Source organism: Poromitra crassiceps (assembly GCF_964638095.1).
Source record: "Poromitra crassiceps genome assembly, chromosome: 28".
Classification (NCBI taxonomy): Eukaryota; Metazoa; Chordata; class Actinopteri; order Beryciformes; family Melamphaidae; genus Poromitra; species Poromitra crassiceps.
The window spans coordinates 10,216,659-10,228,999 of NC_139651.1; the positions used below are offsets into that span (position 1 = coordinate 10,216,659).

The 12,341-nt window shown below is 46.6% G+C and overlaps 1 protein-coding gene across 1 annotated transcript in view; it reads right to left on the reverse strand.

The window, feature by feature from the left end:
• Positions 1-3,743: 3,743 nt before the first annotated feature.
• Positions 3,744-12,341, reverse strand: part of thsd4 (thrombospondin type 1 domain containing 4) — a gene marked incomplete at both ends in the record, with an annotated part of 69,450 nt that continues 60,852 nt past the window's right edge. Inside the window, 8 exons of the mRNA XM_083662468.1 lie at positions 3,744-3,886; positions 4,071-4,215; positions 4,938-5,117; positions 5,325-5,498; positions 6,538-6,711; positions 8,008-8,212; positions 9,303-9,432; positions 9,960-10,157. Of these exons, the coding sequence (XP_083518594.1) occupies positions 3,744-3,886; positions 4,071-4,215; positions 4,938-5,117; positions 5,325-5,498; positions 6,538-6,711; positions 8,008-8,212; positions 9,303-9,432; positions 9,960-10,157 (1,349 nt within the window). The remainder of the gene's footprint in view (positions 3,887-4,070; positions 4,216-4,937; positions 5,118-5,324; positions 5,499-6,537; positions 6,712-8,007; positions 8,213-9,302; positions 9,433-9,959; positions 10,158-12,341) is intronic.

Consider the following 12,341-nt stretch of genomic DNA (forward strand, 5'->3'; position numbering starts at 1 on the left):
GTACAGAGTAGACGCACGCACAGTCAACATAGTCTTACATTATCAAACATGATCTAAAATAAATATTACTTCCAAGAGATTAATTCAATTCAAGTCAGTAGCTGAGGGGTTAAGACAGAGGACCCTAGAGCAGGTGTGCTGAGATCGAACCCTGCTCAGGGATGTCTTTTTTCTTTCTGAACAAAGCCCTTGTAGGAGTGGCATATTTCGACGTTGTGGGGAAGGAGACAATCAGGAAACGTCATAGACCCTTTTCACGGGGGCCATTTTGTGTCGAAAAGGCAGAATAAACACAGGTGCAAGCAAAACACTAATGAGGGTTTCCAAATTCCAATCATGGAGGCACACTTGTTAAGAGAGGTTTTCTCAGAGCTTTTCAGTCTTTCATCTGGGTGTCCACTTTCAAAAGTCTGAGGCCCCGTTCCAATACCCATACTTGTACTTCTTTCTTGTAGTATGTACTGCCGCTGCCCTCACAAAGTATGGATTGTAGTGTGCAGCATGCATGCAAAATGCATACTATTGGGACACACTACATCTGTCGTCACGTGAGCTTCCTGAACTCCGACCTCTTGCTCACTTCCGCCAACGTCCACAGCGCCACATTTGAGGTTTTTTTTATTTTTTTTATTATTATTTTTTTTCTATTCAATAAACAAAGTCTGGCAGTAACAAACAGTACATTATACAAAAAATTCAGACTAAACATTTACAAAATTGGAACAGACAATCAAATAAACAAAATAAAATAAATAAAGCAAAAACATTAAGTCAGAGTTCTAAACAGGAATCAAGATATGCATGTTTTGGTACACACCATGCTTGTTTGGTTTTAACATATTTCAAGGCTTTCTTAAAGTTAATTATCTCATTCATGAACACGCAGCTCAGTCAGTGTGACGTAACTCCAGTAGGTGGCGGTAATGCACAAAAAGTTGTTTGCCAACCGCCATAAAACATTAGAAGAAGAAGAAGAAGACATAACTTCCTGCTGCGCAAAGGATTGTGGGGAAGATTGGCTGGTGAAGCATGCATCGATGCATACTCCGAAATAGGAGCTGATGTAGTACAACATCCTGGTACTCTTGGCATACTGCATCTGACATACTATGTATTGGGACATACTAAATCTTTTTTTGCCTACTAAATAGTATGGAAGTATGGGTATTGGAACGGGGCCTGAGACTTGAGCCCACGACCTCAAAACTGACACCACAAGCTCAACACTGCTGGGCAGTAACACAACTCTCTGAGCCACTGGGTCAGACTTCTTAACAGAGCTTTTCTCAGAGCTTTTCAGTTTTTCATCTCTGGGAGCCACAGAGTCTCATGAGGTTGTGTCATTTCTGTCAGAGCTTGCCTTTACTTGGGAAGTTCTTCTGCTTTCACTGAGACTCAAACCCAAAACCTTCAAACTGGTGTGGCCATACTGTACATTAGGTGTCATTTACAATGGGGACATGTCCCCACCACTTTTCAACATAAAGTGACGCCCTTGTGTACTCAGGTGAAGTTTGGAAATTTGAGTCTGGAAAAGTATGGAATTTTGAAATGGAAAATGTGTAGGAACCCTAAATTAGTTGAACCAAATGAGTAGACTGGAACACAACTTGAATTTTCCTGACAGTTTCCAGAGATGGATCGGATGCATGGAAATCATAAAAGGTGGGACTAAAATCTGTGTGTTGTAATACTGCCTTTGTCCTCTAGATGGATGACTATCCTTACTGCATGAACCCAGAGATGATGTCATCGTCACCACCTCACCCGTACTGCCTGTGTTTCATTCATGTAAAACTGCTGCAACAACTTAGGAATCATCAGACAACAGAAAAGTTAGAGTATGCTGTAAAGTGTACACACATAATTAGTAGTTTGTTTATTTAACCATACAGTCTAAAAAGAACACTCCTCGTGACAGTCGAACTTTGCATAATTGAAATGTGAATTAATGTGAATACAGATGGTACATTAATTGCATTAGTATATTGAATACTGCTGGATTCTGGTTTGTTAGTCCTGCTAATTCTCTAGGATAATCACGAGTCAAGCCCTCATATTGGCACATTCAGAATTATTCATTCCCTCAGGGAGAGAATTCACTGCATACTTGAGTCGTGCTGAACTTAAACATCGATACGCTTACAGTACTTATGGATCAGAGGTAAGTTGATAGTGCTTGGATGAAAGTGATAAAAGCTGTAGTACACAAACAGTTGGACGAGTAGGGCTTTTTGAATGGCACTGATAAAGGGGATTATGGTAGAAAAATCTGGTTCAGGAAAACTAGGGTTTTAATTTTAATGTAACCCTTGTACATGAGCGAGACGAATAGTTGTAAAATGTAAAATGTTTTCTCTTTAAAATCAATGATTAATAACCACTGCCATATTTCATATATAATTCAATCCATTGATGGGGTTTCATGTCATTCTTCTGGACCGGGAATTCTAGATTCTGGAATAATCATTCCCACAGAAAAACAAAAATGCAGTTTGTTTTGACCTTTTCTCTCTGATACATTCAATTTCTGACCATCTGCTTATACCATCCTTTGGGCTGTGGAATGCCTCCATTCCCTTTCGAGGGTTGTGATTGGTGGAGACATTCCCTTTCGAGGTTGTGATTGGTGGAGACGTTCCCTTTCGAGGTTGTGATTGGTGGAGAGGCAGCGAAGGCTTTATCCCTGCTGCCAAAAGGGGCCACTGGTGGCCGATAAACCGGCGCCCCTCCCTGGGGACCCACACAAATAAATAAAATAGGACTCTCTCTCTCCAGTCGCTGGGCGGACTGTCTGAGCAGCCTTCAGAAAAACAACAGTCATTCATTCACTCAGTCATACAAACATCTATACATACAGTACATATTACATAGGCTGCATTTACACAGAACATCTGATTCGGATCGGATCTGTGGTGCTGATCAGGTCTTCTCATGGCCGTCTAAGCAGGGGAACAAGATGTCAAATACAAATGACAAATGTTATATGGTCTCTCCTGATTCTAAATGCTGATTCTAAGAATGCAAAATCAGAATCTTCATACAACAGCAACAAGGAGGTATGATGGGGGGGGAGAGATAATCACTGCACTGTCTTGTTTTTGATGATGCTGGGAAATATCTGAGCACCTATGTGGGTGACAGTTAAATAGTCTGTTATGGCAGGTTACATGTGAGTCAACTTCATACAACATGTGAGTAAATCTGTGGATTGTGGCGTAAAGAAGCTTATTAGAATATATACAGTCTATACATTATCCACATTAAACAATCCATTACACATCATGTTACTACTGTATTCCATGAGGTCCTTTATGGCAGCTCAGACACAGTAGCAGTTCACTGTTGTGATTTTACAGTTCAGGTGAACGACAGCTGCAGACTTGCTTCCCATGGCCACCACGAGGCAAAGAAAAAGAGAGAGGTTCTTTTTATTGGACGGTTACAATCCATAAAGTCTTTCCAGGTCGCCTCCGTTCGCTACCGATGTCTCTCTCATCACCGGTGGAGCTGTATCCATCCAACCGCTGAGTGGTCCTCCACTATCCCAAGATATTCCTTCTTTTTTTCTTCCCAGTAGCCATCTCCAAGAGAAATGCTCCTTCTTCACTTTGTATCCCAGGCACTCGGAAAAAAACAAGTGTCCATTTTTAAAAGGCGAGTTCCAGGCAGTCCCCCCCCCCCCTTGAGCAGAGCGACCTGCTGCGGGTGCTGAGTCTGGCCCCACCTAGGGGCTCTGGGGGCTAGCTGCGGCCCCGATGGATGGACTGTCTGTGGGCCACGCGCGAACAGGAAGCGCAGCACGTGCTCTTGTAGTAATCGTACACGCAGAGGCGGGCCTGGACCACCACGTTGCAATTGAAGTACTTGTCTCTGCAGTGTTCATCTGAAACGAGAACAAACGTGTTGTTAGACTCGAAGGTTCCCGGCAATACTTTAGCTGATCCTTATTTAAACAAAGAGACAATTAAGGACCAGTGCTGCATCAGCATCACACGCTGGGCCAGAAGAACACCGTTCAGGTTCATCGTATTCCAGGTTCTACTACTGGAGGTGAACGACTGACTGACCTATTTGAGGTATGCAGGGCTCTGGGTTGCATTCCTCCCTGTCTGCTGGTCTCAGCTGGTCCCCGCAGCCGTCGCTGGACAGCATGTCGTCAGAGAGGCAGCGCACCTCCCGCACGCGGAAGCCTCCCTCGCACGTTTTCGAACACTGCAGGGAGAGGTGTCCGAGAACAACAGCCCCGGATTAATAAAATAATAATAATAATAATAATAATAATAATAATGATAATAATAATACATCAGATTTATATAGCGCTTTTCCTTGTGCTCAAAGACGCTTTACACTACAAGATAAAACAACTTTAATAGAGAAAAACAAAGCAACAAAAGGTGAGAGAGACAAAATGATCCGTCTTAAGAAGTTGCGCCACTAACTGCTGCTAATTTGCACTCCTATTAATGCTGTGTAACCCATTCCTTTTCATAACTTCCATTCTTACATTTCGACCGAACACATTCACATTCTTGGTTATCTCTTTTTCCCACGGCGCTGGCCAGCAGGCGCACCGGGGTCAGAAGATGGCAAAGTCATCAGGGCACTCAGTTACTCGCTCACTCACCAACTCATGGCCGTTTAGTGAGGCTAGTGAATAGGGGTCGTAGCTAAGGATAGGAAGGTCGTAGAGAGTGGGGATTCGACGGAAGGGGGGGGGGGCGGGTCTAGGCGTTAAGGGGTCATAGCTAGAGATAGGAAGGTGGTATAGAGAGTCAGGATTCAAGGAGTAGTTGCAGGTGGAGCAAGGGTTACATACATTAACACAACGACATCTGGGAGCTTGTACTATTGGCCACTGAGCAACTACACTTCAACAGCTATACAGGGGCGGTAGTTTGTGTGAGAGGGGGGAGAGGGTGTGAGATCTTACTCACAGCACTCCAGTCTGTGTGGTACCACTTGGCCCCGCAGGCCTTGAGGTGGCAGCTCTGCTGGCCGAGCGGCCGCTCCAGCGAGGAGCACTCGTACGGCGGCATCACGCTGTATCCCTCGTCCGACTTCACCAGACACGCCACCGCCCTCTGCTGGCTGCCCGCGCCGCACTCTGCAGAACACTGGGGGGTGCAATTATAGCACGGACCACACGGGTGTAATGAGACATCACAGCACAGGGGGGGGGGGAGAGAGGGAGAGAAAGACATCTGTAACATGTCACTGTAAAATCACTGTGAAATCCCAGGTATTTTGAGCTGCTCCAGACAAGCTTCCCTCTAAGCCGGTGGTGCCCTCTTGGGGGGCCTCCTCCTCCTACACTACAGTACCTGGCTCCAGGGGCCTGTGAACCACTCGATGCGACTCTCACACGGGCCGTTGTTGCAGACCTGCGAGTCGGCCGGCCGCTCGTTGCCGCAGCCCTCCAGGGGCAGGCTGCCCACGTGGTTGGTCAGGCAGAGGACGCCGCGGCTCCGCACGCCCATGCCGCACTCGGCGGAGCACTGGGAGGAGGGGAGGAGGAGGAGGAGGAAACACACACAAGATTAGCTTTCTCCACTGATCTGTGAAGAGAGAGAGAGAGAGGAGCTGGAAACCGCTTGGGCCATTTATTGGACCGCTGACATTTTCAGCACAAAGCTTTGCTTCACGGCGGCTCTACAGTAAATGTCCCAAAAAGGAGAGGAGAGCCTGTGAGTGATTTCTCTCCTCTCTTTACGAGCTCATGTGCTCCCATCATCAGCACCTCACTGGGTAAATACACTTTGTCTTTTTCTCATACTGGATCCCCAGTTATAATATATATATATATATATATATATATATATATATATACAGTATATATATATGGGCGTGTCCCGTGTGTGTGTGCGTGCAAGACTGCAGGTCTCCTCCTCCGAGAGAGAGAGAGAGAGAAGGAAAGAGAGATGGAGTGTGTGTGTGTGTGTGTGTGTGTGCGCGCATATATATATATATATATATATATATATATATATATATATATATATATATATATATATATTCCCTGTGGGGCGGGGCCTGGTCATCTCTTAGCTGTCCCTTCCATGCAGAGGCCTGGTCACCTTTCCAACCGAACTCAACTGTTCTCTCTTTCTTGGCGCCCCAATAACCCCCTTCTCCAGCCTGAACAGCGGTCACTCCACGTCATCTGCTTTGGGCTGAATCCTCCTCCCCTACTCCTCTGTCTTCAAGAAGCACCTTCTCCCGGTATCATCCTCCTCTACTTATTCTAATGTGCTCCTATCTTTAAAGAAAACCCTTCTCTCTCCGTAGCTCTTATTTTATTCATTCCGTTTCAGCATGATCAGACTGAGAGATTTGAGACTATGGGTGGAGAGAAAGAACCGCTTGCGGTGTCAATGAAGGACAGGTGGAGGAGAGAAACGCATGACACGCGGTGGCTTCCACAACAATGGCTGCCACTGTATCGGAAATGAATGGAAGTTGTGTGTCCGCCACAAAAAAAAAAAAAAAGTGAAATCCTACGATTTCACGTGATAGCGCAGGGTCTCCGATACCTACCCTGTTGCCCCACTCGGTGTAGAACCAGCTCTTGGCGCACGGCCCCATGTCACAGTTCTCCACATCGCCGGGCCGGAGGTTCATGTTGCACTCCTCGTCGGGAACAAAGTCGCCCACGTTGCTGACACAGCGCACCTCCCGCGACTTCTGACCCAGCCCACATGGCACAGAGCACTATGGGAAGGGGAAGAAGGGGGGAAGGGGGGGGGGGGGGGAGGGGGCGTGGTTACACTACTGTACAGTGCTGGGAAGAATGCCTTGCTTCTTGATGTTTCTGCATGAGTAGCTACTTGTAGCCTTGTTAGCTGTTGGTTGGATCATTGGCTTATGTGTAATGCTTTTTGGAACGTGCTTAGGGGAACGACTGTACGCACCGGTGGCTAAGAGGCGTCGGTAGGCTAGGCACAATGTGAAGCATTCACCATAAAGCACAGCCTTGAGACTTTTATTGCCTTTCTAAAACAGCACTAACACACCCAGATGAATACAAAAAAGACAAATGTTCAATAAAATTTTATGCTTTAGTAATTTGTACTTTTAGTTTGGCTCGTTCCTATTGAAGTTATAGCCGCGACATCGCCGGAGCAATTCGCAAATGCGAATGAGTCTGGAAACTCCCCGTGCAATTTCGATTTCCACGGGGACGTTATTAACGGGCGCCGCAGACCAAAAATGCCTCTGGAACGCAAAGTGGATATAGACCTCCAACCAATCAGAGTGGCTTTCACAGCAGCAGTCTGTTATACAGGAATAACGTAGAATGCTATGATTGACCAATCAGAATAGAGTATTATACAAAGCCGTGTAATAAAGGGGTTGTGATTGGCCGGAGAGTTTTCAAGCCGGCTGGAAATGTGTCTGAATGGGACCAGACGCGTCTACCAGAGCAAATAAAACGTGAGCTCACGGATTCGTCAGGTTCCCAGGCTGTATAGAGAGCCAAAGTGGAACGTCACTTCCTGCTTCAGCACTGTACCAGAGATTTTCATCTGCTATTTATTTTCCCATAGACATTTCGTAAAATGCTTATAAAAAGAGTTTTACTTGTTCAAACCACACGGTTCAGATATATTTAGAAACAGGAGAGATCGCATAACATTTCACTCTGACCAAAATGTTAAAAAAAATGCAGGTTTAAAGAAAATATTTTTCCGAGTTTTGGTCAGAGTGAAATTTTCTATGGTCTCTCCCGATTCTAAATATAGCTGAACCGTTTGGTTTGACCAAGTAAAACAATTTTTATACGCATTTTACAAAATGACTATGGGAAAATAAATGGCGGATGAAAATCTCTGGTACAGTGCTGAAGCAGGAAGTGACGTTCCCTTTGCCTCTGTATTTAGCACGTGTTTTAAACGGGTGTTTTAAAGAGCTTTTTAAATAGTGGACCAGAACTATCCATTTTTAGAATTAGTTTTTGCCACCTGCAAGCTGTAACCAGGGATAAAGAGACGTGGAGCTGCCACTCACAGAGCTCCAGTCGGTGCGGATCTGCCACTCGCTGCAGATCTTCAGCTGGCAGGTGGTGGCGGTGTCGGGCCGCTCCAGGTGCAGGCAGCGGCTGGTGTGGACGTTGAGCGTGCGGTTGGCGTAGAACTGGCGGCACAGGACCTGCCGGTGCTGCATGCCCAGGCCGCACGTCTTGCTGCACTCTGACCACTCCCCGATGTCCCAGCTGCTCCCGGGAAAACACACAAGAGCAGCTCATTGGTGAGGACAGTGTCTTTTGAGGCTACTGTCTGTCCTCTGACTGAAGGTGTCTCAGTGACATCAGCTGCTGTAGTGCCTATTCTGTAATAGCAGAAACAAATCCTGCTATTGACTTTGTTTCCATTGTGATTTATTGATTATTATTATTGATTGATTGATTGATTGATTGAAGACATGTTTTTGCATCTACAAGTCAAACCGTTCAAGGAATTGATAATGTAGCCACAAATTAGAATCCAAACCCAGCAGCCTCCTCTGTTGACATCATTCAGTCCTCTCAGATAGCGATGCTGAATTATTTTTTATTCTTCTTCATGACCTCTCAGTGACAGTTTGAATACATGGTTACTGCTCGTTGGCACCAGACCTGAAGAGTTGTTGCTTCTGCATTTTAAGCTAAACGAGCTAAAAGAGGGAACAGGGGAATGTGCGGGAGGAGGGAGCAGGGAAAGGGAGGAGGTGGGGAGGGAGCAGGGGAAGGGGGGAGGAGAGAGCAGCGAAAGGGAGGAGGTGGGGAGGGAGCAGGGGGAGAGCGGGGTGGATATGGGGGAGGAGGGAGCAGGGAAAGGGAGGATGTGGGGAGGGAGCAGGGGAAGGGGGAGAGGAGAGAGCAGGGAAAGGGAGGAGGTGGGGAGGGAGCAGGGAGGGGGGAGAAGGGGGAGAGGAGAGAGCAGGGAGAGGGAGGAGGTGGGGAGGGAACAGGAGAAAGTGGGGGAGGGGAGGGAGAGCGGGGGGGATGTGGGGGAGGAGAGAGCGGGGAAAAGGTGGAGGTGGGGAGGGAGCAGGGGGGGATGTGGGGGAGGAGAGAGGAGGGAAAGGGAGGAGGTGGAGGGGAGCAGGGGAAGGGGGAAGAGGAGAGCCGAACAGATAGAATATACAGCAGTGTGTGTGTGTGTGTGTGTGTGTGTGTGTGTGTGTGTGTGTGTGTGTGTGTGTGTGTGTGTGCGCGTGCGTGCGTGCATGCGCTGCGTGCATGCGTGTGTGCATGTGTGGCCCTGCTGTATAAGTGTGGCCCTACTGTATAAGCCTGATAGTAGAAAAGAGGGCTCTCTCACAAGGCAGGGCAGGGCTGGAGGCTGCAGGGCTCCTCCTGTGGACTGGGTCTGGTACTGCTGTCACACAAAGCGTCTGACACCTGCTCATGGTTCAGCCGGTGGACGCAGTGGAAGATGGAGTATCTGAAACCTGAAAAACACACAGGAGACACATATTCACACACTGCACCTGCACCTGGTAATCTATATGAGTGAGTCCTGCCTGGACTCTATATGAGTGCATGCCTCACTCTGTGAAATGTAATCACAAACTGCAGACACTCGTCACAACTGGCCCCCTCCTAATAGCAGCTTTGTGAAATTGTATGTTTGCTTCACTTACTAATGCCATCATGCTAATGCTATGTTTGCCCTGCTCCCTCTGTGTTACTAAACAAGGGAATGTGGGGAATAAGAAAAACAATTTGACAGTTAGCCTGACTCTAGAGATGATGCAGCGTCTCCAAAATATATTTACATATTATATATTTATATTTTTAATAGGATTTGTTGATGTATTATGCATTAAAAACACCAGCCTTATCCTTGTTTTGTTTTTCTATTGTAATGTTGGTAATCTTGGAATTCAAGCATATTCTACTGTTGCACTAATTGTAAGCCGTCAGCTAAATGCCTCAAATGTAAAATGCGCAAGTAATACAAATTGCATTGACTGACCTTTACCACAGGAGGCGCTGCACTCTGAGGCACCGGCCAGTTTCCAGTTGTAGTCTCTCTGGCGTCTGGGCGGCTGCACTGCCGGTACCTGGTTGTCGGGGAGGCGAGGAGGGTAGCGCCCCCCTCCAGCCGGGTCGTAGCCCTCCGGGTGGGCGTTGCTGTGATGGTCGTACCCGCCCTGCCCGTTCACCGTGTTCCCTACGGCACGAACACAGGAGGTTATGCTGTGTCAGGGATATGTTCCCTACGGCACGAACACAGGAGGTTATGCTGTGTCAGGAATATGTTCTCTACAGCATGAACACAGGAGGTTATGTTGTGTCAGGAATATGTTCCCTACAGCACCAACACAGGAGGTTATGCTGTGTCAGGAATATGTTCTCTACAGCACCAACACAGGAGGTTATGCTGTGTCAGGAATATGTTCCCTACAGCATGAACACAGGAGGTTATGTTGTGTCAGGAATATGTTCCCTACAGCACCAACACAGGAGGTTATGCTGTGTCAGGAATATGTTCCCTACAGCATGAACACAGGAGGTTATGCTGTGTCAGGAATATGTTCTCTACAGCATGAACACAGGAGGTTATGCTGTGTCAGGAATATGTTCTCTACAGCATGAACACAGGAGGTTATGCTGTGTCAGGAATATGTTCTCTACAGCATGAACACAGGAGGTTATGTTGTGTCAGGAATATGTTCTCTACAGCATGAACACAGGAGGTTATGCTGTGTCAGGAATATGTTCTCTACAGCATGAACACAGGAGGTTATGCTGTGTCAGGAATATGTTCTCTACAGCACCAACACAGGAGGTTATGCTGTGTCAGGAATATGTTCCCTACAGCATGAACACAGGAGGTTATGCTGTGTCAGGAATATGTTCCCTACAGCATGAACACAGGAGGTTATGCTGTGTCAGGAATATGTTCTCTACAGCATGAACACAGGAGGTTATGCTGTGTCAGGAATATGTTCTCTACAGCATGAACACAGGAGGTTATGCTGTGTCAGGAATATGTTCTCTACAGCATGAACACAGGAGGTTATGCTGTGTCAGGAATATGTTCTCTACAGCATGAACACAGGAGGTTATGCTGTGTCAGGAATATGTTCCCTACAGCATGAACACAGGAGGTTATGCTGTGTCAGGAATATGTTCCCTACAGCATGAACACAGGAGGTTATGCTGTGTCAGGAATATGTTCCCTACAGCATGAACACAGGAGGTTATGCTGTGTCAGGAATATGTTCTCTACAGCATGAACACAGGAGGTTATGCTGTGTCAGGAATATGTTCTCTACAGCATGAACACAGGAGGTTATGCTGTGTCAGGAATATGTTCCCTACAGCATGAACACAGGAGGTTATGCTGTGTCAGGAATATGTTCTCTACAGCATGAACACAGGAGGTTATGCTGTGTCAGGAATATGTTCCCTACAGCATGAACACAGGAGGTTATGCTGTGTCAGGAATATGTTCTCTACAGCACCAACACAGGAGGTTATGCTGTGTCAGGAATATGTTCCCTACAGCATGAACACAGGAGGTTATGCTGTGTCAGGAATATGTTCTCTACAGCATGAACACAGGAGGTTATGCTGTGTCAGGAATATGTTCCCTACAGCATGAACACAGGAGGTTATGCTGTGTCAGGAATATGTTCTCTACAGCATGAACACAGGAGGTTATGCTGTGTCAGGAATATGTTCTCTACAGCACCAACACAGGAGGTTATGCTGTGTCAGGAATATGTTCCCTACAGCATGAACACAGGAGGTTATGCTGTGTCAGGAATATGTTCCCTACAGCATGAACACAGGAGGTTATGCTGTGTCAGGAATATGTTCCCTACAGCATGAACACAGGAGGTTATGCTGTGTCAGGAATATGTTCCCTACAGCATGAACACAGGAGGTTATGCTGTGTCAGGAATATGTTCCCTACAGCATGAACACAGGAGGTTATGCTGTGTCAGGAATATGTTCTCTACAGCACGAACACAGGAGGTTATGCTGTGTCAGGAATATGTTCTCTACAGCATGAACACAGGAGGTTATGCTGTGTCAGGAATATGTTCTCTACAGCACCAACACAGGAGGTTATGCTGTGTCAGGAATATGTTCCCTACAGCATGAACACAGGAGGTTATGCTGTGTCAGGAATATGTTCTCTACAGCATGAACACAGGAGGTTATGCTGTGTCAGGAATATGTTCTCTACAGCATGAACACAGGAGGTTATGCTGTGTCAGGAATATGTTCCCTACAACATGAACACAGGAGGTTATGCTGTGTCAGGAATATGTTCCCTACAGCATGAACACAGGAGGTTATGCTGTGTCAGGCATATGTTCCCTACGGCATGAACACAGGAGGT